The sequence below is a fragment of the Pristiophorus japonicus genome, chromosome 15, assembly GCF_044704955.1.
Source record: "Pristiophorus japonicus isolate sPriJap1 chromosome 15, sPriJap1.hap1, whole genome shotgun sequence".
Lineage (NCBI taxonomy): Eukaryota > Metazoa > Chordata > Chondrichthyes > Pristiophoridae > Pristiophorus > Pristiophorus japonicus.
This window is the reverse complement of record NC_091991.1, coordinates 86,493,498-86,520,334: the sequence shown is the minus strand read 5'-3', so window position 1 is coordinate 86,520,334 and position 26,837 is coordinate 86,493,498. Positions and strand designations below refer to the sequence as shown.

Below are 26,837 nucleotides of genomic sequence, written 5' to 3'. Positions count from 1 at the left end.
CTCAGGCAATGTGGTAGTAAACCAGGTTGTTGTACTAACGCACCATGTGAAAAAGATAGCTAGCCCTGGGGCCGGTTCATACCCATGGTTCGATACATAATCAGGAGTTCATAATCTCAGTCCCTGTTCTCCGGTAAGGAATGCAGAATGGAGGTGCAGCATTTCCTAACAGAAGAGGAGGAGAACATTTAGTCTTATGGAATGCTTCTGTCCGCCTTTTCATGGGATTCACATAGTGTCTTGGTGTGGAGTGGAGGAGGGGGGGGAGGGGTTTGCGGAAGATGGCAAATAAAACAAATGAGAAAATAGCCAACAGGTTAAAAACATGGTAATAATGTAGAGGCGTCATTATACCCAGAACTAGCGTGAGAGCAGTGCCCGTACAGTTATTGATACTGAGGCACCAGATCGGAGTTCTACTGCCGGTTGAATCTCGCACTCTGCCCAGCAACATTCTATGATGGTGCACAGGTTCACGTGTGCAGAGTTCCATTCGCTAGTAGGACTGTGACTCTCTGCTGTTACTAAAACATAGAACGTTGTACCGGGATACAGTCCTACACAAGAAGATCTCAGGCCAACCACCTGGGGAGACTTTCTAAACTTGGTTTCACATCAGACTCCACTCACCTTCCAAAAAGCACGAGACTACCTGCACAGGTAGGGTCGCACTTTGTGGCTTCAGAGAACTTGAGAGTCAGACGGCCGACCAGGGTCTAGAATGATACGGACGCTTCTTGTGAGCAAGAAAGCAATAGCATAACGAAAATTACTTTTAGGACCATCTTTTTTGTAAAGTAAAATGGAAAAGGCATTTAGTCTACTCACCAGTACAGAAGGCCAAGGAAGAGCATAAACAGTCCAACAGAAACCGTCGTCCCAGTGAGCTCGATCAAGGCAGCCGGAAACCTCACAAGGTCTGCCAAAGATTCCATCTTCGGTAATTCCGTTTGAATCCTGCACAATACGGAAGGAACAGAAGCAATGAATCTCACCACACGCTGGACTCTTTGAACAAGTTGCTCAATTTGCAACAAGGCGTTTTCTTTGACGTGCAAGTCAATTGGCCAGGAAAGTAAACAGGAACAGTATTGTTTACCAACTAACTGTGCAGAACAGATTCGGCAAATCTGCTCCCGTTCAGAAACTAAGGGGAATTCTTTTTCTCCCTTCCTCCCTAAAAGAAACAATTCTGCTTCGTGTATTCCACAGGCACCAAGGTGCAGTCCGGAAATGGTCATGGTTCATACATGCATAATTACCGTATTGGAGCAGGTGCAGAGGAATTTACTGGAATGGTACCAGGGATAAGAGACTTCAGTTATGTGGAGGGAGTCGAGAAGCTGGGATTGTTCGCCTTAGAGCAGAGAAGATTAAAGGGAGATTTAACAGAGGTGTTCAAAATCACGAATGGTTTTGATAGAGTAAATAAGGAGGAACTGCTTCCACTGACAGGCGGGTCGGTACCAGGAGGGTCGGTAGCCAGAGGACACAGATTTAAGATAATTGGCAAAAGAACCAGAGGGGAGAGGAGAATTATTTTTACGCAGCGAGTTGTTATGATCTGAAATGCGCTGCCTGAAAGGCCGGTGGGAGCAGATTCAGTAGTAACTTACAAAAGAGAGCAGTATATATGCTTGAAAAGTAACTATTTGAAGGGCTGTGGGACGAATTGGATAGCTCTTTCAAAAGAGCCAGAACAAGCATGATGGGCCGAATGGTCTCTTTCTGTGTTGTAAGATTCTGTGATTCGATTGCATGTGAGCTTAGAATGGCATCACAGTTGAGCTAATGCAGTGATCGGAATTATCCATCACATCTTAACTGTGACTGCGAATATGAGCTTATGCCATTCTAATGACTGAATTGATGAATGGAGAAAAATATTTTTAGTTGACTGTTTAACACTGCAGTTTTTTCTCATTATAAATACACTCAGCAGAGAGAGTCTCCAGGGAATAAACTACCAATTACTTCTTGATAAACCTAGATTATGGCCAGTTGATAGCACAGGCCAGTGGCCCCAGGTTCAATTCCAGATTAGTTATGGTGTTAGAATTGGCCTTAGCACCCCTAGGCAAGGGAGAGTGGAAAAAAATCAAGCAAGGGATTCCTCCTCTTGAACACTATCCAGTACATGGCAGATAGGAATAAAACCAGGCCTGATACTCTGTACGATTGAATAGCCTGCCAACATACGCTGTCTCGGATATACACATCAGGGGAGAAATAGCCCCCTTCTTTAAGGCCCGTTAAGAAGCGGTAATGGGGTGGTAAGGCCTTTCCGACTGGTGGCACAGGCGGATGGTCAGACCACTGTGGAATTGTTTCCAGTTCGGGGGTGGCGGAAACGGATTTCTGCCCTGCCTGGCGCTCCACCCCGTTGTCGGGCACGCGCCAACCCCTTTCCGCCCCGTGGGAGCACACCCGCCGCCATTCGGTGCTCCTGACAGCTTTGCGCGGCAGGAAGCTGCCAGTGGCTAGGCGCACCGCCGTGGCCGCCATTTTATTTTAATTATCGGCCGACTCTGCAGTCGGCCCAACAATGGCAGCCACGGGTTCGGCTGAGCCGCCAACAGGCAATCCGGCACCCCCTCCTGGCTGCCATCCCGGCCAAAGCCCTCCCTGATGGCCCAGTGGGTGGCAAGTAGGCCTCGCAGCGTCCCTCTCCTTTAAGTGAAAGGGAGGGGAGCGTTGTTGCTACACGTCAGCGTGATGCGGCACATCCGCGTCATGCTGACGAGCTCAGTGCGGTGTTGATGACACCGCCCGCCTTCCGCCCCACTCCTGACTCGCTTACGCCCCTCTGCCGCCCCCAACACAGCCGCAATTAGTTTTTCCAGGAAAAGAGGGCAATTTCCCTCTTTTCCCCGCCCCATGGATCCCGGTGGTAATTATCCATCTAATTCCAATTATGTGCCCCAAATGGGGCGGAGGGCAATTTTGGTCCCATCAAGTTTACACGTGGTACAAGGAGGTGTCCAGCAGGGGTGGAGCAATACCCTAGCATGGGTTACTGCTAGGGTTGGTAACCCTGCTTGGACATATTCCTGGAGATTTCATCACTTGACCTTCTGCCTACAACCACCCCGCCCCCACACTCCCGCCATTGATCACCCAACACGCCCATCGTCATGGTGCACCACCTTCCTGTGCCAATTGGAAAGTAACAGACTCTCCGTTAAACGATTGGATGATTCTTGACTCTCAGTCCAACAGCTTTTTTCCCCCTCATGTCCAATATTTTTATAACTAGTAAACAAAAGTGATTAATTAAACCTTTTCTTAAATCCCGATTTTTTTTATTGCCCCTATGATGTTTCTCCCGGGTCGCTCACAGCAGTGCCCTGGAGATTAATCTTTAGTTTCTGGAGACTCCAGGGTAAACCTGGAGGGTTGACAACCCAAATCACTGCCTTCAGAAGAACAAAGGAGGAAAAAATATCTACCTGCAATAGTGATGTTCATTGGGCCAAAAATTGCAGTCAGAGGCTGCCTGCAGGCGGAAGCCTCCGGAAATATTTTTTTACGAAAGTATCTGGTGGTCCCAGAAGAACGAACACTTGCGCTCTGAGGCCTCCATGCGCAGCCCAGCGCAGAGGCCCACGTATTCCAGGATTGTACGGGCATCCTGAGATCACATCGGCCTAGACCACCAATCACAATGTAGTATTCTCATTCATAGTACAGGTTGAATCTCCCTTATCGGAAAACCCTCGTTACCTGGCCTATGCCGGATAAGGGATTTTGCCAGATGAGGGGTGATCACGTTAAATTGGATGGAGCAGTTAATGAGCAAGAGGATAGCAGGGCTGGCTGGCTTGGGGCTGGGAGTGTGGCAGGGCGATCGGGGGCGGGGGGGGGGGGGCTGGGAGGAGGCAGCGGTGGATCGCGGGGTCAGACCAGCGATTGCGGGAGTCAGCAGCAAGGAAGGACTTCAATTTGTTCATGTCGGAGTTCTGCACATGCACCACCCGGTGGCCGGGAATGGTTCTGGACGAGGGGTGGTTCTGGATAAGGGAAGTTCAACCTGTAAAGGGAGCTCTGAGCTTCGAGCTCCCATTACTATCAATGAGAATACCCCTAAAATAAAATAAAACACAAACATAAATTTTTAAAAATTCACTTTTTTAAAATTAATAGAAATTGCATTAAATTAAATGTTTGAGAAAAATTTATTTTTTTGAATGTTTTAATCGCGATACAAATAAATTTACCTTCACAGACAAGGTTTTTAATATAATAAGAAATAACATTTATTTTTTCTATCTATTAAAACTCTTATGCTGGTAAAAGTAAGAGTTTGAAGGACATTCATTGAGCAAAAGTTGGGTGAATAGCCCAAATCTCCACCCGGGAGGTGCGCAACATTTTGACAAATGGCAAATGCCAGGTTCAGGCGCATGTGCTTCTCGCGCCTAATGTCGAAACTTGCGGGCACACATCGTACGCACCTGGAGAGGTCGCAATTTCAGGGTCAACATGTTCTTTGAAAGTTGTCATGCAGCATAGCCAAGGAGGGTAATTATAGTCAGCATTCACAATTCACACCCACAACTATTGCCAGTACAGACCAAAATCAGAATAAACCTCCACATCCAATTCCACAACCTCTGTTGATCTGTGTTATTTTGCTGAACTTTGCTCTAAATCTAACTCAGTCATCAATCAATCACAGCTGGGACCGAGTGATCGGGTACATTTACTGAACTACAAAAAATGCACAGAGGAATTTGTGACCTTTTGACTTTGACCCTGGCACCCAAAGGCAGCCTGAAAAAGTAACTTGCAGATTTTATTTTGCTTGCTCCATTGGGCCAAACGATAAAACAGTCTGCCTGTGCAGATGGATGTTAATGATCCCATAACAATATATAGAAGAGCAGGGAGTTCTTCTAGTGTCCTTACCTCAGTCTATAAACAGACTGGCTGGGTCGTTCACCTCACGGCTGTTTGTGGGAAGTTGCTGGCACAAAATAGCTGCCATGTTTTCCAACAAAACACAACTATATTACTTCACACTGAGAGCCATTCTGCTGTGTCTTCCCACTATATAAAAATAGGGAATCCAATTTAGAGCTGTGAAGCAAAGCCTTTATTCAGCTAATTTGCTACATGCCTTCAAGCGAGAGCTGGACCTGTTCTGGCTGGAGCGGAGATCACCTTGTACAAAAGGTAGGTACCTGGTAACATTAATCAGGCCCAGGGTGGTCCCCTGGACCAGATTTGATCATCTAAGGGGGTCGGATAGGATTTTCTATGGAAATCTGAAAAGCAAAAACCCACAGACAATGCTGGAAACACTCAGCCTGTCAGGCAGAATTCTCCAGTTCCTTCCCCCCCCGCACACTCCCCAGCCTTGGGTTTTATGTTTCTTTGCCTCTCTCAGGAGATCATGGTTTTGGGTTGGGTGGGGAGTGTTGGTATTGTTGTGCAGCAGGTAGCACAACTGTGTGGGACGGGATGGATGGCTCAGTGGGTCTTTTCCTGGCCTTTATTTTTCGTACGTTTGTATTCGTCCTGGAAATGCAGCTTTGATCCATTGATCGGCAGCTTTGAATAATGCGCAAACAAATAGGCCACCTTGTGAAGTCGCATCTGCAGAAGCAGCAGGGTGGTCCGCTCCCCTGGGGTACGCCTGCTTTTTTCTTCCACCAGACTCCTGGGCTATTGGTGCTCGTTCCGCTTTGCCAGGTTTACACGCTCCAACCTTGCTAACCTGCTTCAACTATTCACAGTCTGTACATGTCTTTTATTTCTCTCCTTTTGTCTCAAGCTAGCGTCACATCTGTCAGTTAATCATCTTCTGTCCTCCACCTAATCACTTTACAGCTCGTTGTCACTCTTCACCCCCCACCCCCCACCCGCCCCCCCGCCTCGGCCCTCCCCGCTCTGTTCCTTATAAGCTGCTCACATGTAATATCTTCAGCTACTGGTGAAGAGGGACGGAGAGGTATTTTGCGAAATGTCGATATATATTTTTTCTTTACAGATGCTGCCTGATTTGCCGAGTGTTTCCAGCATTGTCTGCGGGTTTTCGCTTTTTCAGATTTCCAGCATCTTCAGATTTTTTAATATCAGAAGATCTGTTGGATTCCTTGTGTTAGCTGTGGCTCAGTTGGTAGCACCCTCGCCTCTGAGTTAGGTGGTCGCTGGTTCAAGCTGTCCCCAGAGACTTGAGCACAAAAATCGCGGCTGACACTCCAGTGCAGTACTGAGGGAGTGCTGCACTGTCAGAGGTGCCGTCTTTCTGATAATGGTCTGCTCATCCAGGTGGATGTAAAAGATCCCACGACACTATTTCTGAGAACAGCAGGGGAGTTATCCTCAGTGTCCTGGCCAATATTAATCACTCAATCAACATGACAAAAACAGATTATCTGGTCATTATCCCATTGCTGTTTGTGGGAGCTTGCTGTGCGCAAATTAGCTGCCACATTTCCCACATTGCAACAGAGACTACACTCCAAAAGCACTTTGGGATGTCATAAGGTTGTGAAAGGCGCTATAGAAATGCAAATCTTTCTTTCTATCAAGTCTCTGCTGTTAGCTTATCCCAGCTAAGCTGATAGTTAGGATTGCTCCAACATGCTCCGTGCTCTGAGTTGGGGAAGGAAAAGTCAGCCAGGGTTCCATTGGCTGATCACCATCCAGTGACTTCTTGGAAGTAGGTGTCAGTTGAGGACTGGGCGATGCTCGGCTGTGATGCCCTCGATAGTCAAAGAGCTGGATTTTCTGCTGCTGTCTGCCTGTTTATGCCCCGGAGGAATGGAAATGGCGGTGGTGAGCTCCTCTTGGTGGGAAGTGGGCGGTCAGCTTCCAGCGCCCCGCGGGAGGGTTTCGGGGCTGGTTTCGGCGGGGCACGGAGCAGTACCACCTGGGAGAGGCGAGCCGGTGTGCAATGCCACTGGTTGCGCCACTGGCTCACTTTTTGACTTCCGCCCGATCTGTAGCATCCTGCAACACGCCCCGCAGGGAACGCCTCTGAAAGCGGGCGTTCCAAGCTGTAGCAGCTGCAGTGAGATAAATAATGCCGACCTCAGGTAATTTTTGCGATTTATGTTGTGGTGGCGTGGGCTATGTATTGGGAATGTTTTTGGTGGGTTGTTTTCTCCCCAGACTTCTATTAGAGCGCTCTGAGGCCGGCTGTTAAGCTCTGGATTTTCCCATGCTCACTCGGCCTATTGCCCTAAGAGAGGTATGTAACGCCTCCCTTAGCACTCCGCCCTACACTCCGGACCCAACTGCCCAATTTTGCTGATTGAGGCGCAAACTTTTTCCAGGCGGTATCAGGACTGCCCCGCCGTCATTAACTCCCCGAAATCCCAAAAGCCGAAAGTTCAGCCCAAAGGGCTGGATTTTTGGCTTTTTGCGTTTTCGCCCGTTTCCAGGCGCAATTCGCGGCAGAGTCAAACCTTTAGCGTCGGGTTAGCGTTCGCGTCAGAGCTCGCAACTTTCGCCGAATGAAAGTTGATGAGGAGCGTTAGCGCTAACTCCGGCATTGCACCACACACTTTGTGCGCCGGAGCCGAAAGTTCCAGCTCTAAATAAATCGGCCATTCTGTGCATTTGCAAATTTTTTTTTCTTCTTGCGCTTCTGATCTGCTTTCCAGTCGCAAACGCTAATGCAGGGCGTGGCCGCGCACATGCGCAATACAACCGGGACTAAATCAGCCATTTTACATTTGGATTTTTATGATGCAGGATGACAATTCCAGACAGAAGATGGCAGGAGTTGCATGCTTGGGGTGGATCTAGACCACTGCCATCCGTATTTAAAAGGATCTGGAAGCAAATCGCTGAGGAGGTCTCTGTGTCAGATACTGTGGTGAGGACTGGCACACTGTGCAGAAAGACATTTAATGATCTGACAAGAGTCGTCAGAGTACAATTTTAATTCATGCACTCCTTTATTACTTGAATTATAAATCTGAAACACTATTTCAACATTTAGGAAAGATAGACAGAAAGGAAAAGGAGGCGGGGTGGCATTGCTGGTTAAAGAGGAAATTAATGCAATAGTAAGAAAGGACATTAGCTTGGATAATGTGGAATCGGTATGGGTGGAGCTGCGGAATACCAAAGGGCAGAAAACGCTAGTGGGAGTTGTGCACAGACCACCAAACAGTAGTAGTGAGGTTGGGGACAACATCAAACAAGAAATTAGGGATGCATGCATTAAAGGTACAGCAGTTATCATGGGTGACTTCAATCTACATATTGATTGGGCTAACCAAACTGGTAGCAAAGCGGTGGAGGAGGATTTCCTGGAGTGTATTAGGGATGGTTTTCTGGACCAATATGTCGAGGAACCAACTAGGGAGCTGGCCATCCTAGACTGGGTGATGTGTAATGAGAAAGGACTAATTGGCAATCTTTGTGCGAGGCCCCTTGGGGAAGAGTGACCATAATATGGTAGAATTCTTTATTAAGATGGAGAGTGACAATTAATTCAGAAACTAGAGTCCTGAACTTAAGGAAAGGTAATTTCGATGGTTTGAGGTGTGAATTGGCTAGAATAGACTAGCAAATGATACTTAAAGGGTTGACGGTGGATAGGCAATGGCAAACATTTAAAGATCACATGGATGAACTTCAGCAATTGTACATCCCTGTCTGGAGTAAAAATAAAACGGGGAAGGTGGCTCAACCGTGGCTAACAAGGGAAATTAAAGATCGTGTTAAATCCAAGGAAGAGGCATATAAATTGGCCAGAAAAAGCAGCAAACCTGAGGACTGGGAGAAACTTGGAATTCAGCAGAGGATGACAAAGGGTTTAATTAAGAGAGGGAAAATAGAGTATGAGAAGCAGCTTGTCAGGAACATAAAAACTGACTGCAAAAGCTTCTATAGATATGCGAAGAGAAAAATATTAGTGAAGATAAACGTAGGTCCCTTGCAGTCGGATTCAGGTGAATTTATAATGGGAACAAAGAAATGGCAGACCAATTGAACAAATACTTTGGTTCTGTCTTCACGAAGGAAGACACAAATAAGCTTCCGGAAGTACTAGGGGACCGAGGGTCTAGTGAAAGGAGGAACTGAAGGATATCCTTATTAGGCGGGAAATTGAGTTAGGGAAATTGATAGGATTGAAGGCTGATAAATCCCCGGGGCCTGATAGTCTGCATCCCAGAGTACTTAAGGAAGTGGCCCTAGAAATTGGTGATCATTTCCCAACAGTCTATCGACTCTGGATCAGTTCCTATGAACTGGAGGGTAGCAAATGTAACACCACTTTTTAAAAAGGGAGAGAGAAAGTGGGTAATTATAGACCGGTAGCCTGACATCAGTAGTGGGAAAAATGTTGGAATCAATTATTGAGGATGAAATAGCAGCGCATTTGAAAAGCAGTGATAGGATCAGTCCAAGTCAGCATGGATTTATGAAGGGGAAATCATGCTTGACAAATCCTCTGGAATTTTTTGAGGATGTAACTAGTAGAATGGACAAGGGAGAACCAGTGGATGTGATGTATTTGGACTTTCAAAAGGCTTTTGACAAGGTCCCACACAAGAGATTGGTGTGCAAAATCAAAGCACATGGTATTGGGGGTAATATACTGACGTGGATAGAGAACTGGTTGGCAGACAGGAAGCAGAGAGTCGGGATAAACAGGTCCTTTTCAGAATGACAGGCTGTAACTAGTGGAGTGTTGCAGGGCTTAGTGCCGGGACCCCAGCTCTTTACAATATACATTAATGATTTAGATGAAGGAATTGAGTGTAATATCTCCAAATTTGCAGATGACACTAAACTGGGTGGAAGTGTGAGCTGTGAAGGGGACGCTAAGAGGCTGCAGGGTGACTTGGACAGGTTAGGCGAGTGGGCAAGTGCAAGGCAGATGCAGTATAATGTGGATAAATGTGAGGTAAAGTCACGAAGACAGATTATTATCTGAATGATGGCAGATTAGGAAAAGGGGAAGTACAACGAGACCTGGGTGTCATGGTTCATCAGTCATTGAAAGTTGGCATGCAGGTACAGCAGGCGGTGAAGAAGGCAAATAGTATGTTGGCCTTCATAGCTAGGGTATTTGAGTATAGGAGCAGGGAGGTCTTACTGCAGTTGTACAGGGCCTTGGTGAGGCCTCACCTGGAATATTGTGTTGAGTTTTGGTCTCCTAATCTGAGGAAGGACGTTCTTGCTATTGAGGCAGCGAAGGTTCACCAGACTGATTCCCGGGATGGCTGGACTGACATATGAGGAGAGACTGGATCAACTGGGCCTTTATACATTGGAGTTTAGAAGGATGAGAGGGGATCTCATAGAAACATATAAGATTCTGACGGGACGGAACAGGTTAGATGCGGGTAGAATGTTCCCGATGTTGGGGAAGTCCAGGACCAGGGGACATAGTCTTAGGATAAGGGGTAGGCCATTTAGGACTGAGTTGAGGAGAAACTTCTTCACTCAGAGAGTTGTCAACCTATGGAATTCCCTGCCGCAGAGTTGTTGATGCCAGTTCATTGTATATATTCAAGAGGGAGTTAGATATGGCCCTTACGGCTAAGGGGATCAAGGGATATGGAGAGAAGGCAGGAAAGGCGTACTGAGGGAATGATCAGCCATGATCTTACTGAATGGTGGTGCAGGCTCGAAGGGCCGAATGGCCTACTCCTGCACCTATTTTCTATGTTTCTATGACTATGTTTGTTCTGATGCTGTTGCTGTCTCTCAGCACTCTGTGTGTTGCCTCCTAAAATGCATGACACATAGGTAGGCTTAGTTCAGCACTCTATTTCCCATGAATGATCTTTATACATTATTAAGATTGCTTTCTGAGATCTCATAAGATGGCTCCCCACTTCGATGTCCCAGGGATAAGTTGGGGCAATGTCATGCAGTACCTCTGGACTAGGGTTGGGGCAATATCCTGCACACTCCCTGTGATAGGTTGGGCCAATGTCATGCAATGTGCTATGCGACCTTCCTCATGTCACCCTGCACCCTCCCCTGCTACTAACCACTCGTCTGTTGCTTTCTACTTCCAGATGACCAGCCACAGGCACAGCATCCCTCAAGGGACCACTCCACGTCAGGCCAATGTCTGGAGGAGGAGGATACTGATGAGTCGACTCCAGCACAGCATCAATCGAACACTGGTCCACCATCGACACTCAGCTCCTCTGAGGACGACGTGACGTTCTCAGGTTTCGAGGAATCCGAGGCTCCGGGGATGAGTGGCATGCAGCAACGCAATGCTGGGGTTGAATCCCGTATGCCATCTCTCCGGAGGGTGAGTCGCCAAAGTCGGTCTGTTGACAGACAGGCAGATGTGAAACTGGATATGGTGGGAATGTCCAGGGAGAGCATCCAGGTCAACCGTCAGCTCCTTGATATCTTGGATAGGATCCCGGCGAGCATTGACAGTCTGAAAGCGACCATTATGGAGGTATATTACAGAGCGATTATACGGAGATTGTCAGTGCGAGCCGCGATACCTGCGAGGCCATCAATGCCCACACGAGGCTGGTGGTCTCCAGCAGTGACATTGAAGTCCCAGAGAGTGTGGCGCAAACCCTTGCGGAATATGGCGCATCTCAGGCACAAGCTCTGCTTGAGCTTGGGCAGGTGATGCAGTCCATGCCTGCCGCCACACTCTCTGCCTTCCCCATTGTCACACCCAAATCACCCTGTGACTGGCGACGTTGATGAAGTGGCTAGCCAATCAGAAGCCGGGCCTTCCACGCCACGAGCTATTCCAGTGCGTCCCCAGATGGTGTCTCCATGGTCTCTCCCACCAACACAGCAGCACTCTGGCAGCCTTGCTGCACGCCATCTTGGTGCCACTTTGGGTAGAAGCAGCAGGCAAGGGAGGGTGGCAAGGGGAAGGAGTGCAAAAGACGGTGGGAAAAAGTAGTGTTACAGTATTATATTGCAGATTATGTTCAAGTTTCACACTGGATTATGTTGTTAATGTTGTTGAATGATCCCACTGCTGGATGCAGCTTACTTTATTTTATTTAAGTCAAAATTAAGTTAAATTTACAATGTTACAATGTTTAATACATTTTTTTGTTCACCTTAACCATTCCTGTGTAGTGTCACATTTGCAGAATAAGAGGGGGAATAGTCAACATGGTGGGATAGAGTGGGCAGGCAATGCTCAAATGTGCCGTTCGCTCTTTAAGCAAAGCGTTCAATTATGAGCTGCCGACGTAAGGCTTTTGCAGCGGCGAAATCTCCACGAGGCCTCCCCTGTGGTTATGGTGGTGACATGGGTTCCTCACCAGGCTCCTCTTCCTCCTCCTCACCCCATACCGCCTCTCCTGAGGTGGTTCTGCAATCCCCATTGGCAATTCCTGTCGCCTCATGATGTCTAAGTTGTGTAGCACACAGCACACCACAATGAACTCAGAGACCTGCTGAGGGGAGTATTGTCGGCAGCCTCCAGAGTGGTCCAGGCATTGGAAGCGCTGCTTGAGCACTCCAATTGTGTGTTCCACGATGTTGCGTGTGGCTGCATGGCTCTCATTATTGCAATGCTCGGCTTCTGCCTGAGGGTTATGGAGGGGGCTCATGAGCCAGGTGGCGAGGCCATAACCTTTGTTCCCCAGCATCCAGCTCTGGCCTTGTGGTTGACGCTGGAACATGCATGAGACAGTGCTCTCACTCAAGATGAAAGCATCATGGATGCTCCCTGGATATTAGGCATTGACTGCCATGATGCACTGAGAATGGTCACAGACGATCTGTAAGTTCATGGAATGGAATCCCTTTTGGTTTCAGAAAACCTCTGGATTCTCTAAAGGTGCTCGCAGGGCGATGTGCATACAGACAAGGGCATCCTGAACCTTGGGAAAATCAGCAAATCGTCTAAAACCTACAGCCCTCTTATTTTGGGTCTCCCTAGTCATCGGGAAGTTTATGAACTCCATCCTGCATGCCTTTATCATCATCATAAGCAGTCCTTCAGAATCGAGGAAGACTTGCTTCCATTCTTAGCATGAGTTCTTAGGTGGCTGAATAGTCCAATACGAGAACCACAGTCCCTGTCACAGGTGGGGCAGATAGTTGTTGAGGGAAGGGGTGGGTGGGACTGGTTTGCCGCACACTCTTTCTGTTGCCTGCATTTGATTTCTGCATGCCGTCGATGACGAGACTCGAGGTGCTCAGCGCCCTCCCAGATGCATTTCCTCCACTTAGGGCGGTCTTTGGCCAGAGACTCCCAGGTGTCAGTGGGGTTGTTGCATTTTATCAGGGAGGCTTTGAGGGTGTCCTTATAACGTTTCCGCTGCCCTCCTTTGGTTCGTTTGCCGTGAAGGAGTTACGAGTAGAGCGCTTGGTTTGGGAGTCTCGTGCCTGGCATGCGAACTATATGGCCTGCCCAGCGGAGCTGATCAATTGTGGTCAGTGCTCCAATGCTGGGATGTTGGCCTGGACGAGGACGCGAATGAGGGGATTTGTAGGATCTTGCGGAGACATGGTTGGTGGTATTTCTCCAGCGACTTGAGTTGTCTACTGTATAATGGTCCATGTTTCTGAGTCATACAGGACAGCGGGTATTACTACGGCCCTGTAGACCATGAGCTTGGTGGTAGTTTTGAGGGCCTGGTCTTTAAACACTCTTTTCCTCAGGTGGCCGAAGGCTGCACTGGAGGCAGTGTTGGATCTCGTTGTCAATGCCTGCTCTTGTTGATAGGAGGTTCCCGAGATAAGGGAAGTGGTCCATGTTGTCCAGGGCCGCGCCATGGATCTTGATGATTGGGGGGGCAGTGCTGTGCAGCGAGAACAGGCTGGTGGAGGATCTTTGTCTTACTGATATTTAGCGTAAGGCCCATGCTTTAGTACGCCCCAGTAAATACGTTGACTATGTCCTGGAGTTCAGCCTCTGTATGTGCACAGACGCAGGCGTCGTCCGCGTACTGTAGCTCGACGACAGAGGTTGGGGTGGTTTTGGACCTGGCCTGGAGACGGTGAAGGTTGAACAGGTTTCCACTGGATCTGTAGTTTAGTTCCACTCCAGCGGGGAGCTTGTCGACTGTGAGGTGGAGCATGGGAGCGAGGAAGATTGAGAAGAGGGTTGGGGCGATGACGTAGCCCTGCTTGACCCCGGTCCGGACATGGATGTGGTCTGTGATGGATCCGTTAGTAAGGATCACAGCCTGCATGTCGTCGTGGAGCAGGCGGAGGATGGTGACATACTTTTGGGGGCGTCTGAAATGGGGGAGGACACTCCATAGACCCTCACGGTTGACAGTGTCAAAGGCCTTTGTAAGATCGAAGAAGGCCATGTATAAGGGCTGGCGCTGTTCCCTACATTTTTCCTGCAACTGTCGGGCTGCAAAAATAATGTCCGTTGTGCCCCATAGGGGACGAAATCCGCACAGCGACTCTGGGAGGAGCTCCTCGGCCACAGGGAGAAGACGATTGAGGAGGACTCTAGCGACGACTTTCCCAGTGGCTGATAGCAGGGAGATTCCTTGGTAGTTGCCTCAGTCGAACTTGTCCCCTTTTTTAAAGATGGCGACTAATGCATACAGTGCATTAGTCACCTGGCGAATGCAGCAATGTGTAGCGTGCTGCGAGATGGAGCATATGTTCCCCGCTGATGCCTGAAAGGAGCCGGAGGCATAGAAGGCATGTGCCACAGTCACCTTCACCTCAACAGGCAGTGCAGTCCTGTTGCTGCTGGTAGGCTGTAGGTCTGCCTGTATGAGCTGACCACCTCTTTTCGGAAGTGCAGCCTTCTAATGCACTGTGCCTCAGAGAGCTGGAGATATGAGCGATGTTCCCTGTAAACTCGTGGGGGGGTAAGGCCTCCTCCCCATACGTCTGCAACCTCTTCGATTACGTTGCAAATGATCAACAATAAGCCTTCTTCCAGCTTGAAGCCGTATGGCAATAGCAGCCAGGATTACTGGCTCCTGATCTAGCATGGCCCCCATATCATTTAAAATGTCCTTAAATGTCCTTTATAAAACAAACTAGAAACTCACATAAACTTCACGATCAAAAGTATGCAGTAAGGCAGCATTCTTCTCTCAATGCTTTTAATCGCTCACAACTGCAACTTGCTCCTCCGCTTTCAAAATGGCGGCGTTAGCGCCCGGTGCGCCCAGGGTCCGACTGCTTTGTCTTGGCGGGTTCTCGGGCGGACGCTCAATCGGGCAATATGCTAGCGCAGCAATGCACGACGATGTACGTCATCAAAACAGTGGCGTGGCAGTAAGTTTTAGCGCCACTGCAAACCCATTGGTGAAAGTCCGCCTGGGCGCAAAATGTTGTGCACCTAGTTTTTCGCCCAAAAAATCATTTTTGCGATCTGCCGAGGCGCTAAATAGGGCACAAATCAGCCGAAAATATAGCCCATTGAGACTGTTTTCAATCAGTTAAGACTCACACGTGAATCATTTGAGCAAGGTGCCAAAGAGCAGCCACCACATGTGAAACTGTGCCCTTGCAATAGAGTCCATGAGAGTGGGTAGAGATGGGGCAAATTGGAGAGGAACTAAAACATAACAATTGTTTATCTCCACCAGAATACTTTAAGTGGGCAGATATAATGGCAAATTCTTCGACCTTACAAAGGCCTTTGACAATGTCAACCGCAGGGTCTATGGAGCGTCCTCCTCCGTTTCGGATGCCCCAAAAGTACGTCACCATACTCCGCCTGCTCCATGGCGACATGCAAGCCATGATCCTTACCAACGGATCCATCACAGACCCAATTCATGTCTGGACCGGGGTCAAGCAGGGCTGCATCATCACCCCAACCCTCTTCTCAATCTTCCTCGCTGCCATGCTCCACCTCACAGTTGATAAGCTCCCCGCTGCAGTGGAGCTAAACTACAGAACCAGTGGGAAGCTGTTCAACCTTCTCTGTCTCCAGGCCAGGTCCAAGACCACCCCAACCTCTGTCGTCGAGTTACAGTACGCAGACGACGCCTGCGTCTGTGCACACACAGAGGCTGAACTCCAGGACATAGTCAACGTATTTACCGAGGCGTATGAAAGCATGGGCCTTACGCTAAACATTAGCAAGACAATGTTCCTCCACCAGCCTGTCCTCACCACACTGCACTGCCCCCCAAACATCAAGATCCACAGCGTGGCCCTGAACAACGTGGACCACTTCCCCTATCTCAGGAGCCTCCTATCAACAAGAGCAGGCATTGATGATGAGATCCAACACCGCCTCCAGTGCGCCAGTGCAGCCTTCGGCTGCCTGAGGAAAACAGTGTTTGAAGATCAATCCCTCAAAACTGTCACCAAGCTCATGGTCTACAAGGCCGCAGTAATACCCGCCCTCCTGTATGGCTCAGAGACGTGGACCATGTACAGTAGACACCTCAAGTCATTGGAGAAATACCACCAGCAATGTCTCCACAAGATCCTGCAAATCCCCTGGGAGGACAGACGCACAAACATTAGCATCCTCGTCCAGGCCAACATCCCCAGCATTGAAGCACTGACCACACTTGATCAGCTTGGCAGGCCACATAGTTCGCATGCCAGACACGAGACTCCCAAAGCAAGCGCTCTACTCAGAACTCGTCCATGGCAAACGAGCCAAAGTCTGGCAGAGGAAACGTTACAAGGACACCCTCAAAGCCTCCCTGATAAAGTGCGACGTCCCCACTGAAACCTGGAAGTCCTTGGCCATAGACCGCCCTAAGTGGAGGAAGTGCATTCGGGAGAGCGCTGAGCTCCTCGAGTATCGTCGCCGAGAGCATGCAGAAATCAAGCGCAGGCAGCAGAAGGAGCGTGTGGCAAACCAGTCCCACCCACCCCTTCCCGCAACAACTATCTGTCCCACCTGTGACAGAAACTGTGGTTCTCATATTGGACTGTACAGCCACCTAAGAACTCATGCTAAGAGTGGAAGCAAGTCTTCCTTGATCCTGAGTGTCATGTATGTAACCATCATGCAACGGTAACCTTCATGTAACTGTAACCTTCATGCAACTCCTGTACACTTATAGCCTAGAAATGCACACCCTGATCACACGCTGACTTTGTATGACCCCTGTAATAAACTGGTTTTAACGTGCGATGCATCATCCTACGGGGTTGGGTGTGTGTTGCAGCAGGGTAATGATGACGGCCGACTCGAACCAGTGGCTTATGCCTCCAGGTCACCTTCCCAGGCAGAGCGTGGATACGGCATGGTCGAAAAGGAAGCACTCGCTTGTGAAAAAGATGCACCAGTACCTTTTCGGTAGACGGTTCGAGCTAGAAACGGACCACAAGCCGTTAACATCCCTGTTGTCCGACAGCAAGGCTGTCAATGCCAACACGTCAGCTCGCATACAGCGATGGGCTCTCACGCTGGCTGCGTATGACTAAACCATACGGCACCGGCCAGGCACCGAAAATTGCGCTGACGCGCTCAGCAGGCTCCCACTGGCCACCACTGAGGGGGCGTCGGAGCAAAGCGCTGAGATGGTCATGGCCGTTGAGGCTTTTGACACCGCAGGCTCCCCCATCACAGCCCGACAGATCAAACTCTGGACCAACAGAGACCCCCTCCTATCCATGATAAAGAAATGTGTTCTGACTGGGGATTGGGTGCCCTTGACACAAAAAGACGTAAGGGGGGAGGTGATGTCATGTATGTAACCATCATGCAACGGTAACCTTCATGTAACTGTAACCTTCATGCAACTCCTGTACACTGTACTTATACCCTAGAAATGCACACCCTGACCACAGGGGGTGAACTTGTGGGAGACACTCCTCACCTGGGTTTCCAGGTATAAAAGGGGAGGTCCCACCCAGGGTCAGCTCTCCTTGGTCCTGGGGAATCAAGTTTAAGGTCACGTAGTGACTGTGTCTGCAGTACATGCCTCGTGGATTTTGTAGTAAGGTGCAGGGACACCACACCGAGGCACTGCCTTTGATGATGATGATAATGACAAATGAAAGAAAAAAGACAGTGAGTCAATGGGAAATTAACACTCTGGTATGAAGGATCACTTTTCTCTTGTTATATATAAATACATTTGGTTATAGAGTATGGTTTTATTTGGAAGCTGTATTATATTCACTCAGCTATTTCAGATGTGACCATGTTCCAACTTATACCTCACATCTGCAGCACACTCCGCGAGCTCCATGGACATTGCTATTTATAATAAATAGTGTGCTTGCAGTTGCCCAGCACCATATCAGGTTGAATTATCTCAGAGCGCAACACACAATGAACTACTTTTAAAACGCTATGGTGCTATGTCGGCGAATACAGCAGCAATTCTATGCCAGCAGTGTCCCAGAAACAGTGAGGACATGAATAACCAGTTATTTTTTTTGTTACAGATTTTGATGGAGAGAAGAATGTTGACTGTGAACATGAACTCCCTGCTTTTCTTTGAGTAGCGCAATGGAATCTTTTAACAGTCACCAGAACTGGCAGACTTAATTTCTCATCAAAAGAATGTCACCTCCAACAGCAATCCCTCAGTACTACCCTGGAGCGTCAGACTAGTGTGGGGCTTGAACCTACAACCTTCTGACACACCTTCTGTTGCAAGGGTACAGCCACACTGATAAGTTTGGGGGTGGAGTGCCCTCTGCTGTAATAAAAGAATCAGTAAATTAGGATTCCTATTCTCTTGATTTACTTTTGAATCTGGGTTTTCTCTAGATAGTTTTTCAGTGTCAGAATGGCAGCCAATAATGAACTAGCAACCCATATGTTGTGAGTTCAAATCCCACCCGGGTAAATTAATCTGGTGCGAAAGATCACTTTTCTCTTGTTATATATAAGTGCATTTGGTTATATAGAGTATGGTTTTATTTGGAAGCTGTATTATGTTCACTCAGCTAGTTCAGATGGGACCATGTTTTGAACAATAAGGAAGTCAAGGGTTATGGGGAGCATGCAGAGAAGTGGAGCTGAGGTCAAGATCAGATCAGCCATGATCTTATTGAATGGCGGAGCAGGCTCGAGGGGCCAAATGGCCTTCTCCTGCTCCTATTTCTTATGTTCTTATATAATAAATCTGTTTTTTTGTAGGCTGGAACCAGAAATAATGACCACGAAAGAAGCCTAAATATGACTCTACTCCCCATTGCTGGCTGACTCTTGATGCTCTCTGAAGTGGCCTAGCAAACCCCTTTTGTTGTACAATCAAAACTTGAAGGTTAGCCACCACCCTCTCAGGGCGACCAGGGATTAATAATAAATGTCACCTTGAAAGCGTTGTCTGTATCCCAAGATTTACTTTGAAATAATAATGTGGCTTTACTTTAGCTGCACCACTTTATAATTTTACACACTATCAATTAGTTATTCACCCATAACTGAAGACACTCAAAAAAAGGTGGAAATGGCTGTGCCACCCAGTAGTCACATCTGCTGATCGCTGAGGCAGATGTGATGATAGCACAGAATTCAGATATAGATGTGACAGTCAGGAACTGAACCACAGCAGAGAGGTGACCTTGCTCATGGAGTTAACAGTTTACAGTGATGACCAGCACGTTCCTACGCAGTTTGCTGTGGCACAAAGACTCATGCCCATGAGTCCTTAGGGCAAATTCCTTATCCCTGCCCTGCTACAGAGTGAAGAGGAAAACTGGATGGCCCAGTTTCTAATGCTATCCTGGCCGGCCTCTAATTTTCCACACTCCAAAAACTTAAGCTCATTCAAAACTCTGCTGCACGAATCCTAAATCGCACCAAGTCCCGCAGACCCATCACCCCTATGCTTGCTGATCTACATTGGCTCCCAGTCCGGCAATGCCTCAATTTTAGATTTCTAATAATGCCAACCCCACCATCTCATAAATCATGAGACAAACTCTGAAAAATCATGAGATTTGGTAAGAAATCATGAGTTGCGATTTTTTGGTTTATAAACCTCATTTGTGGCTTTATTTAATCTCTAGCACATCACAAAGACATTACTGTACAAGAAAATGCTTTTTAAAAAAAATATTTAAAATCCTACCCATTATCACCACCCTTCATCTAGTGCCCAACACAACCACCACGCAATGCAATCCCTGCAACTCCAACCAAAGGTAAGTTTTGGGGAAAAAACACCTTCCCAGGAGTCGCGATCACCCCGAGTGAGCATTGATGTGATTGGCGATGTGAAAACTTTTATCTTCCCTTCAGGTGAAAGGTAACCCTATGAGTTCAGCAACATGCCTGTTGAATACGTCACTGCGCAACATCTCCCTGCTCTCCCTGGAGTGAGTTTAGGCTCAGTGGCTGCTATTGTGTCACTGGCACTGTTTCAGGTGTGACCTTCCACAGCCTACCTACTCACTGCACAGTGGCTGAGCATCCCAGGGTTACTTCCCTCCCCCTCTGCTGGTTACCGGCCGGTCTGCACGGACCCCGGTTTGGGAACCACGGGATTATTCTTCCATTATCCAAATACAAGGGAGGACTGCTGTCCTATCCAGTTAGCAAATTACAACATACCTTGGGCAATGCTACATTCCCGGATATTGGCATGTAGTCACTTCAGTTACCTGGGCATGTGGGCTTATGTACAGGAATTATTTTTCTCACTGAACTCAGGAAACCCATCTGGTGTAGCCTAAAACCTTGAACATCCCCATCACTCTCCTGTTTCCTGTACCCCTGTCCCTCTATCAGACTCCTTTCTTCTCTTTCTCTTCCCACCTCTTTCTCTCCCCCATGCCTCTGGTCCCACTCTCCACCCCCTCCAGTTTCTCTCTGCTACCCCCTCCTTCCAGTCTCTCTCCCATTCAACTCGCCATCAATCGCTCTCCCCTCTAACTTTTTCTCCCACTACCTCTGTTTCCTTCTCTCATCTGTCTCACCCCTCCCTCTTCCCTGTATCTCACTATCTCTTGCCCCCAGTGTCTAATCCTCTCTCTCTCACTTCCTCCCCCAATCTCTCGCGCGCTCCTCTCCCCCGGGCCGTGTCAATGTCTTCCTTTCGCATCTCCATCCCTCTCTCTCCCTCTCCACTGGTCTCGATCTCTTTCCCTCTCCCGAGTCTCATCCTCTATCTCTGTACCCCATCTCTATCTCTGTACCCCATCTCTCTCTCCAATTGCTCTCTCTGAATCTCCAATTCTCTCCCCTATCTCTTACTCTCTCCCTTTCCTCTCTGTACCTCCATCTCTCTCCCATTCCTCTCTTTATACCCCCATCTCGCTCTCTCTCACTCTCTCTTTCTCTGTCATCACGCTCTCCATCTCTTTCTCACTCTTCCCCAACCTCTATTTTTCTACCTCAATCTATCTCCCATTCTCTCTGTACCCAATCTCCCTGTCACTCTCCATCATTTCTCTTCCACTCACCCATGTCTCACCCTCACCAGATTGCAGTCACTGACTCTGCCTATTCGTGGGTGTGCACAGGTGAATGGTGCGGGAATGGAACTACATCTCCCAGCATATCCAGCAAGTTGGACTCCTCCGCATAGTGCGTGGCGGAGCGTGCACATCTGGCTTGCTTAGCGTGTCAATAATATTGCAGACCAAGTTTAAAACCATGAGATTTCTGAGATGAATTGCAAGTTGGGCTGAATTTTCATTAAAAATCGCATGTCCTACGATTAAATCGTAAGAGTTGGCATTAATGGAATTTCCATCCGCATGTTCAAATCCCTCCATGACCTCGCCCCTCCATATCTCTGTAACCTTCTCCAACCCACCGAGATACCTGCGCTCCTCCAATTCTGGCCTCTTGTCCATCCTCTCCTACTTCCTTCGCCCACCATTGATGACCGTGTTTTCCGCTGTCTCGGCCCGGAGCTCTGGAATTCCCTCCCTAAACCTCTTCACCTCTCTCTGCTCATTTAAGACGCTCCTTCAAAACTACCTGTTTAACCAACCGTTTGTTCACCCCTCCTAACGTCTCTTTCTTTGGCTCAGTGTCAATTTTTGTCTCGTCACACTCCTGTGAAGTGCCTTGGGTCGATTTACTAATTTAATGGTGCTATATAACTGCAAGCTGTTGTTGTTGGTCAAGTCATCCAAAGCTTCTGGCAGCCTTATCTCCATCCCAGGAATGGAAACATGAAGAACAAGGGCATATTATACAGAATGCAAAACGCACCTCTCTGGAGTTTCAGCCATTCTATTTAGCTTTTATCCCCCCGCCCTCCCCCCTTCCCCCCAGGTTTTTAAGAGGACCTGGATTATCTAATATTGAATTACAGAGAATTTACAGCACAAAAACAAACCATTCGGCCCAACGGATCTATGTCAGTGTTTAAGCTCCACATGAGTCTCCTTTTTAAAAAAAAAATCACTCTCAGTATGTGGGCGTCGCTGTCAATGCCAGATGTATTGTCCATCCATGGTTGCCCTTGAGAAGGTGGTGGTGAGCCGCCTTCTTGAACCGCTGCAGTCCGTGTGGTAAAGGTACTGCCACAGTGCTGTTAGGAAGGGAGTTCCAGGACTTTGACTCAGAGTTGATGAATGAACAGTGATATATTTCCAAGTCAGGATGGTGTGTGACTTGGTGGGGAACTTGGAAGGTTGTAGTGTTTCCATGTGCCTGCTGCCCTTGTCTTTCTAGGTGGTAGAGGTCACGGGTTTGGGAGGTGCAGTCGGAAAAGCCTTGGGCAGTTGCAGCAGCGCATCTTGTAGATGATACACACTGTAGCCACGGTGCGCCAATGATGGAGGGAGTGAATGTTGAAAGTGGTGGATGGGGTGCCAATCGAGCAGACTGCTTTGTCCGGGATGGTGTCGAGCTTCTTGAAAGCTGCACTCATCCTCGCAAGTGGAGAGCATTCCATTACACTCCTGAGTTGTGCCTTAAAGGTAGGGGAAAGGCTTTGGGAAATCAGGAGGTGAGCTCCAGGTTTAGGTATGCGAAGCGCATGCGCCTAAAGCCGGAACTTGCGATCTGTCAAGAATCCGCTTGACAGATCGCACGCATCCAAATGTAAAGGGCCTCTGCGGGCGGAGAGGTGGGCTATTTGCTCAACTCCTGCCCAGCGAATGTCCTTCAGTTTTCGACAACTGAAAAAAGCAGTGCCTGCTTTTATCAACATAAGACTTTTAAAGTACAGAAAAAAATATATTTTTTAATAATTTAAACATTTTAAATTCTGTTAAATAAGGTAAGTTATTTTAGACCTTTAAGATATGTAAATTTATTTTTCAAAAATTGTAATTTTTGTTTTAAATAATTAATTAAATTCCATTTGTATTCATTTGAAATATGTGATGGTTTAAAAAAAAAATTATTTTCAGTGTTTCTGTGTTTTTGGGTGGTATTCCCATTCATACTTACGTTGTTTCCTTATATACGAACTCAAGCAAGTATGAATGGGGATCCCTTACTCCGATAGGTTGGGCTGGCCCACGTGATCCCAGTGATGCGTACGAAACCCTTACGATCCTAGGATATGTGTGCGTCTATGAAGGCCTTCGCGGAGAGGCCCAGGACCGCAAGCCTCCGAACCTCCAGGACCACCAGGTACTTTCGTAGCATTTTTTGCGGTCGGAAGCATTTTCATCCGACCGCAATTTCTGGGCCATTATCTGAGGAATTGCGAATGGAACTGAACACTGTGCAATCATCCGCGAACATTCCCACTTCTGACCTTGTAATGGCGAAGGTCATTGATGAAGCAGCTGAAGGTGCTTGGGCCTAGGACACTGCCCTGAGGAACTCCTGCAGCGATGTCCTGATTCATCAGTTGAGAGAAGGCGGCAGGTAGTAATCAGCAGGTTTCCTTTGCCCACATTAGACCAGATGCCATAAGGCGTTGGCAGATAGATATGGTTCTGTGAGTATGACTATGTCAGGCTGTTGCTTGAATGGTCTGTGAGATAGGTCTCCTAACCTTGGTACCAGTCCACAGACGTTCATTAGGAGGACTCTGCAAGGTGCGTGTGCCTTTGCCATGTCCAAATCCAATGCCTAGGTCGAAGCCAAGTGGACCGTCCAGTTTAATTCTTATTAGACCTCTTTGTAGCGGTTTGTTACAATTAAGTTGCTGGGCCATTTAAGAGAGTAATTAAGAGCCAACTACATTGGGTCTGTGGTTACTTATAGGCCAGACCAGGTAAGATTTCCTTCCCTAAAATAAATAGCGAACCAGTTGGGTTTTTACAACAATCCGATAGTTACACAGTCACTATTATTGATGCTAGCTTTTTATTCCAGATTTATTTAATTGATTAAAAAAAAAATTGAATTCAAATACATAAACTGGCATGGTAAGATTTGAACTCACATCTCTGCATTTCCAGCCCACTAACATAAGCACTACCCTACTGTACTTGTTAGGTGACTGAAGTGGTAGATGATTGTTCAGTAAATATACACATGGTAAGTACATTTACACCAACAACTTATATTTATATAACGCCTTTAATATAGCATAACCTTCCAAGGTTATAATCAGCCAAAAAGAACTGACATCAAGCCAAGGAAAGAGACATTAGGGCAGGGGACCAGCAATGGTACCTTTCATTTTTTTCGGGTGCGCTGCCTCTTTAAGGGGCTGTGAGGACCATTCAAAATACAACTTTCTTATTTAAAAGCCAGTGAGCTAGCTGCGCAGGAGCTGCAGAGTGCTGCCTGGCCGCGCGGCTTAATGGGAACACTGGTGACCAGAACGGAGAGAGGAATAAGACTTTATTTTACTGTAGTTACCGTAGCCACACCTGTGGTTCGTCAGCAATTTCTATTGGACAATACTACACAGGTCACTCACTAGTGATCAGAAGCAAGAACCCGAGCTACATTCCTCCCCCTCCCCTCTCCATCTCGGGTAACGTGCACTGTTAATTCATCGCTGGCCAGCAATTACAACACTGGGACATCCTGGTATATACAGTGCACAACAGGGATGATTGACTCAGTACGCCATCAGGAGAGGTTGCTGAAGATAATTCTATTTGATTCACCCTTTGAATCACCACACTTTAAAATGTGCCATTTTATAGAGCTGTGACGTATACAGGTCACGGCCACTCCAAGTGTGCTGTTTCCTAAAAGCACATTTTTCCCAGTCATCTCTAATTCCTGTTAATTGTGTATTACACAGCACAGGAGGCAGCAATTTGGCCCATCGTGTCTGTGCTGCTCTTTGAACGATTTACAAGAATGGTTGCAGGGATGAGGGACTTTAGTTAGGTGGAGAGACTGGAGAAGCTGGGGTTGTTCTCCTTGGAGCAGAGAAGATTAAGAGGAGATTTGATAGAGGTGTTCAAAATCATGAGGGGTCTGGACAGAATAGATAGAGAAAACTGTTCCCATTGGCGGAAGGTTTGAGAACCAGAGGTCACAGATTTAAGGTGATTGGCAGAAGAACCAAAGGCAATATAAGGAAAAACTTTTTTACACAGCGAGTGATTTGGATCTGGAATGCACTGCCTGGAGACAGATTCAGTCAAGGCTTTCAAACAGGAATTGGATAAGTATCTGAAGGAAAAAAGAGCTATCCAATTAGTCCCACGCCCCCCTGCCCTTTCCCCATAGCACTGAAAATGTTTCCCCTTCAAGTATATATCTAATTCACTTTTGAAAGTTACTATTGAATCTGTTTCCACCGCCCTTTCAGGCAGCGCAGTCCATATCACAACAACTCGCTGTGTAATGAGCCACTTTTTCTTTTGTGCTTATTGAGTTACATTGCATTCCATTTCTGTGTCACGTTTATGATATTCATCGTTCATTTATCTGGTAAAAGTTCAAATGCATTGATGCTTATAATAAGACCCTGGAGACTGTAACCCACCGTTCCGTCACCTGTAGCCCCTGGCAGACTCACTGTTCCATGCGCCTCTGGGCTTCTATTCACAGTCTGCCTGGCTTTCGAATGTTGGCACAGCTGGCATTCAAAGCGCTTCCCTCTCCTTTCCGTGTTCTCCAGCAGTGGAATAATGAGAGGAAGCTCGCTTAATCCAGCTTCAATGCAGCATTTAAAAGGTTTTTTTTTAAAAAATCAATTATGACCAATTTAATAGCACCATTGATCCCTCTCTTCCTGTGGGAAATGTGCATGGCCTACACTACAAAACTGGTAGCAGTGATATACTGAAATCAGAAGTTCACTGTATGGGGAATTCGCAGGTACTGACCCGCATCTCATCACTGCCAATTGGGATTATAGACTTGGATGAAAAGTTAATGATCAGCACTGGTCTAGCTGGTAGAAGGTTCATCTTGTCCTGTTATAAATATCAAATAACCTTTTCCATAATTAATTATGTTATATTGGCTCAGATTTTGCTGAAGTGGGACATCTGGCTACATGCCCTGCTAGTTGGACTTTTTCCATTACCATTCAGCTCGAAAATATTTTGCCCTGCAACTTGCTGAAAGTGCAAGATCATAAAAGCCCAGTGAGGGCAATGGGACATGCAAGAAAGAAATAAATAAAGACTTGCATTTATATAGCAACTTTCACGTCCACCGAACGTCTCAAAGTGCTTTACCGCCGATGTAGTGTAGTCACTGTTGTAATGTAGGAAACGCGGCAGCCAATTTGCGCACAAACAGCAATGTGATAATGGCCAGATATTCTGTTTTTTCTGTTATGTTGATTGAGGGATAAATATTGGCCAGGACACCAGGGATAACTCCCCTGCCCTTCTTCAAAATAGTGTCATGGCATCTTTTACTTCCACCTGAGAGAGCAGACGGGGCTTCGGTTTAACATCTCATCCGAAAGACGGCACCTCCGACAGTGCAGCACTCCCTCAGCACTGCACTGGAATGTCAGCCTAGATTTATGTGCACAAGTCGCTGAAGTGGGACTTGAACCCACAACCTTCTGACTCAGAGGCGAATGTGCTACCCACTGAGCCACAGCTCCAACAGTCCATCTCCTTAACCATGAAGATTCAAGGACTGAGGAGAAAAAAAGGGAACAATGGAGAAGGAAAGAGAGTGAAATAAGAGTTACATCATTCAGCATCTGCATCCAGTATCTCTT

General features: G+C 47.4%; 1 protein-coding gene across 4 annotated transcripts in view; it reads right to left on the bottom strand.

The window, feature by feature from the left end:
- The window catches only part of tbxas1 (thromboxane A synthase 1 (platelet)), a 329,644-nt gene that overhangs the window by 281,113 nt on the left and 21,694 nt on the right, over positions 1 to 26,837 (bottom strand). For 2 of the 4 annotated variants that reach the window (XM_070900689.1, XM_070900693.1), the window contains exons 1-2: positions 1,100 to 1,205; positions 829 to 957 (exon numbers count right to left, since the gene is read on the bottom strand). In XM_070900689.1, coding sequence (XP_070756790.1) covers positions 829 to 935 — 107 coding nt within the window. In that variant the 5' untranslated portion in view covers positions 936 to 957; positions 1,100 to 1,205. Of the gene's footprint in view, positions 1 to 828; positions 958 to 1,099; positions 1,206 to 26,837 lie in introns of those variants that run through there. The other 2 variants (XM_070900691.1, XM_070900690.1) reach the window with 2 other exon arrangements.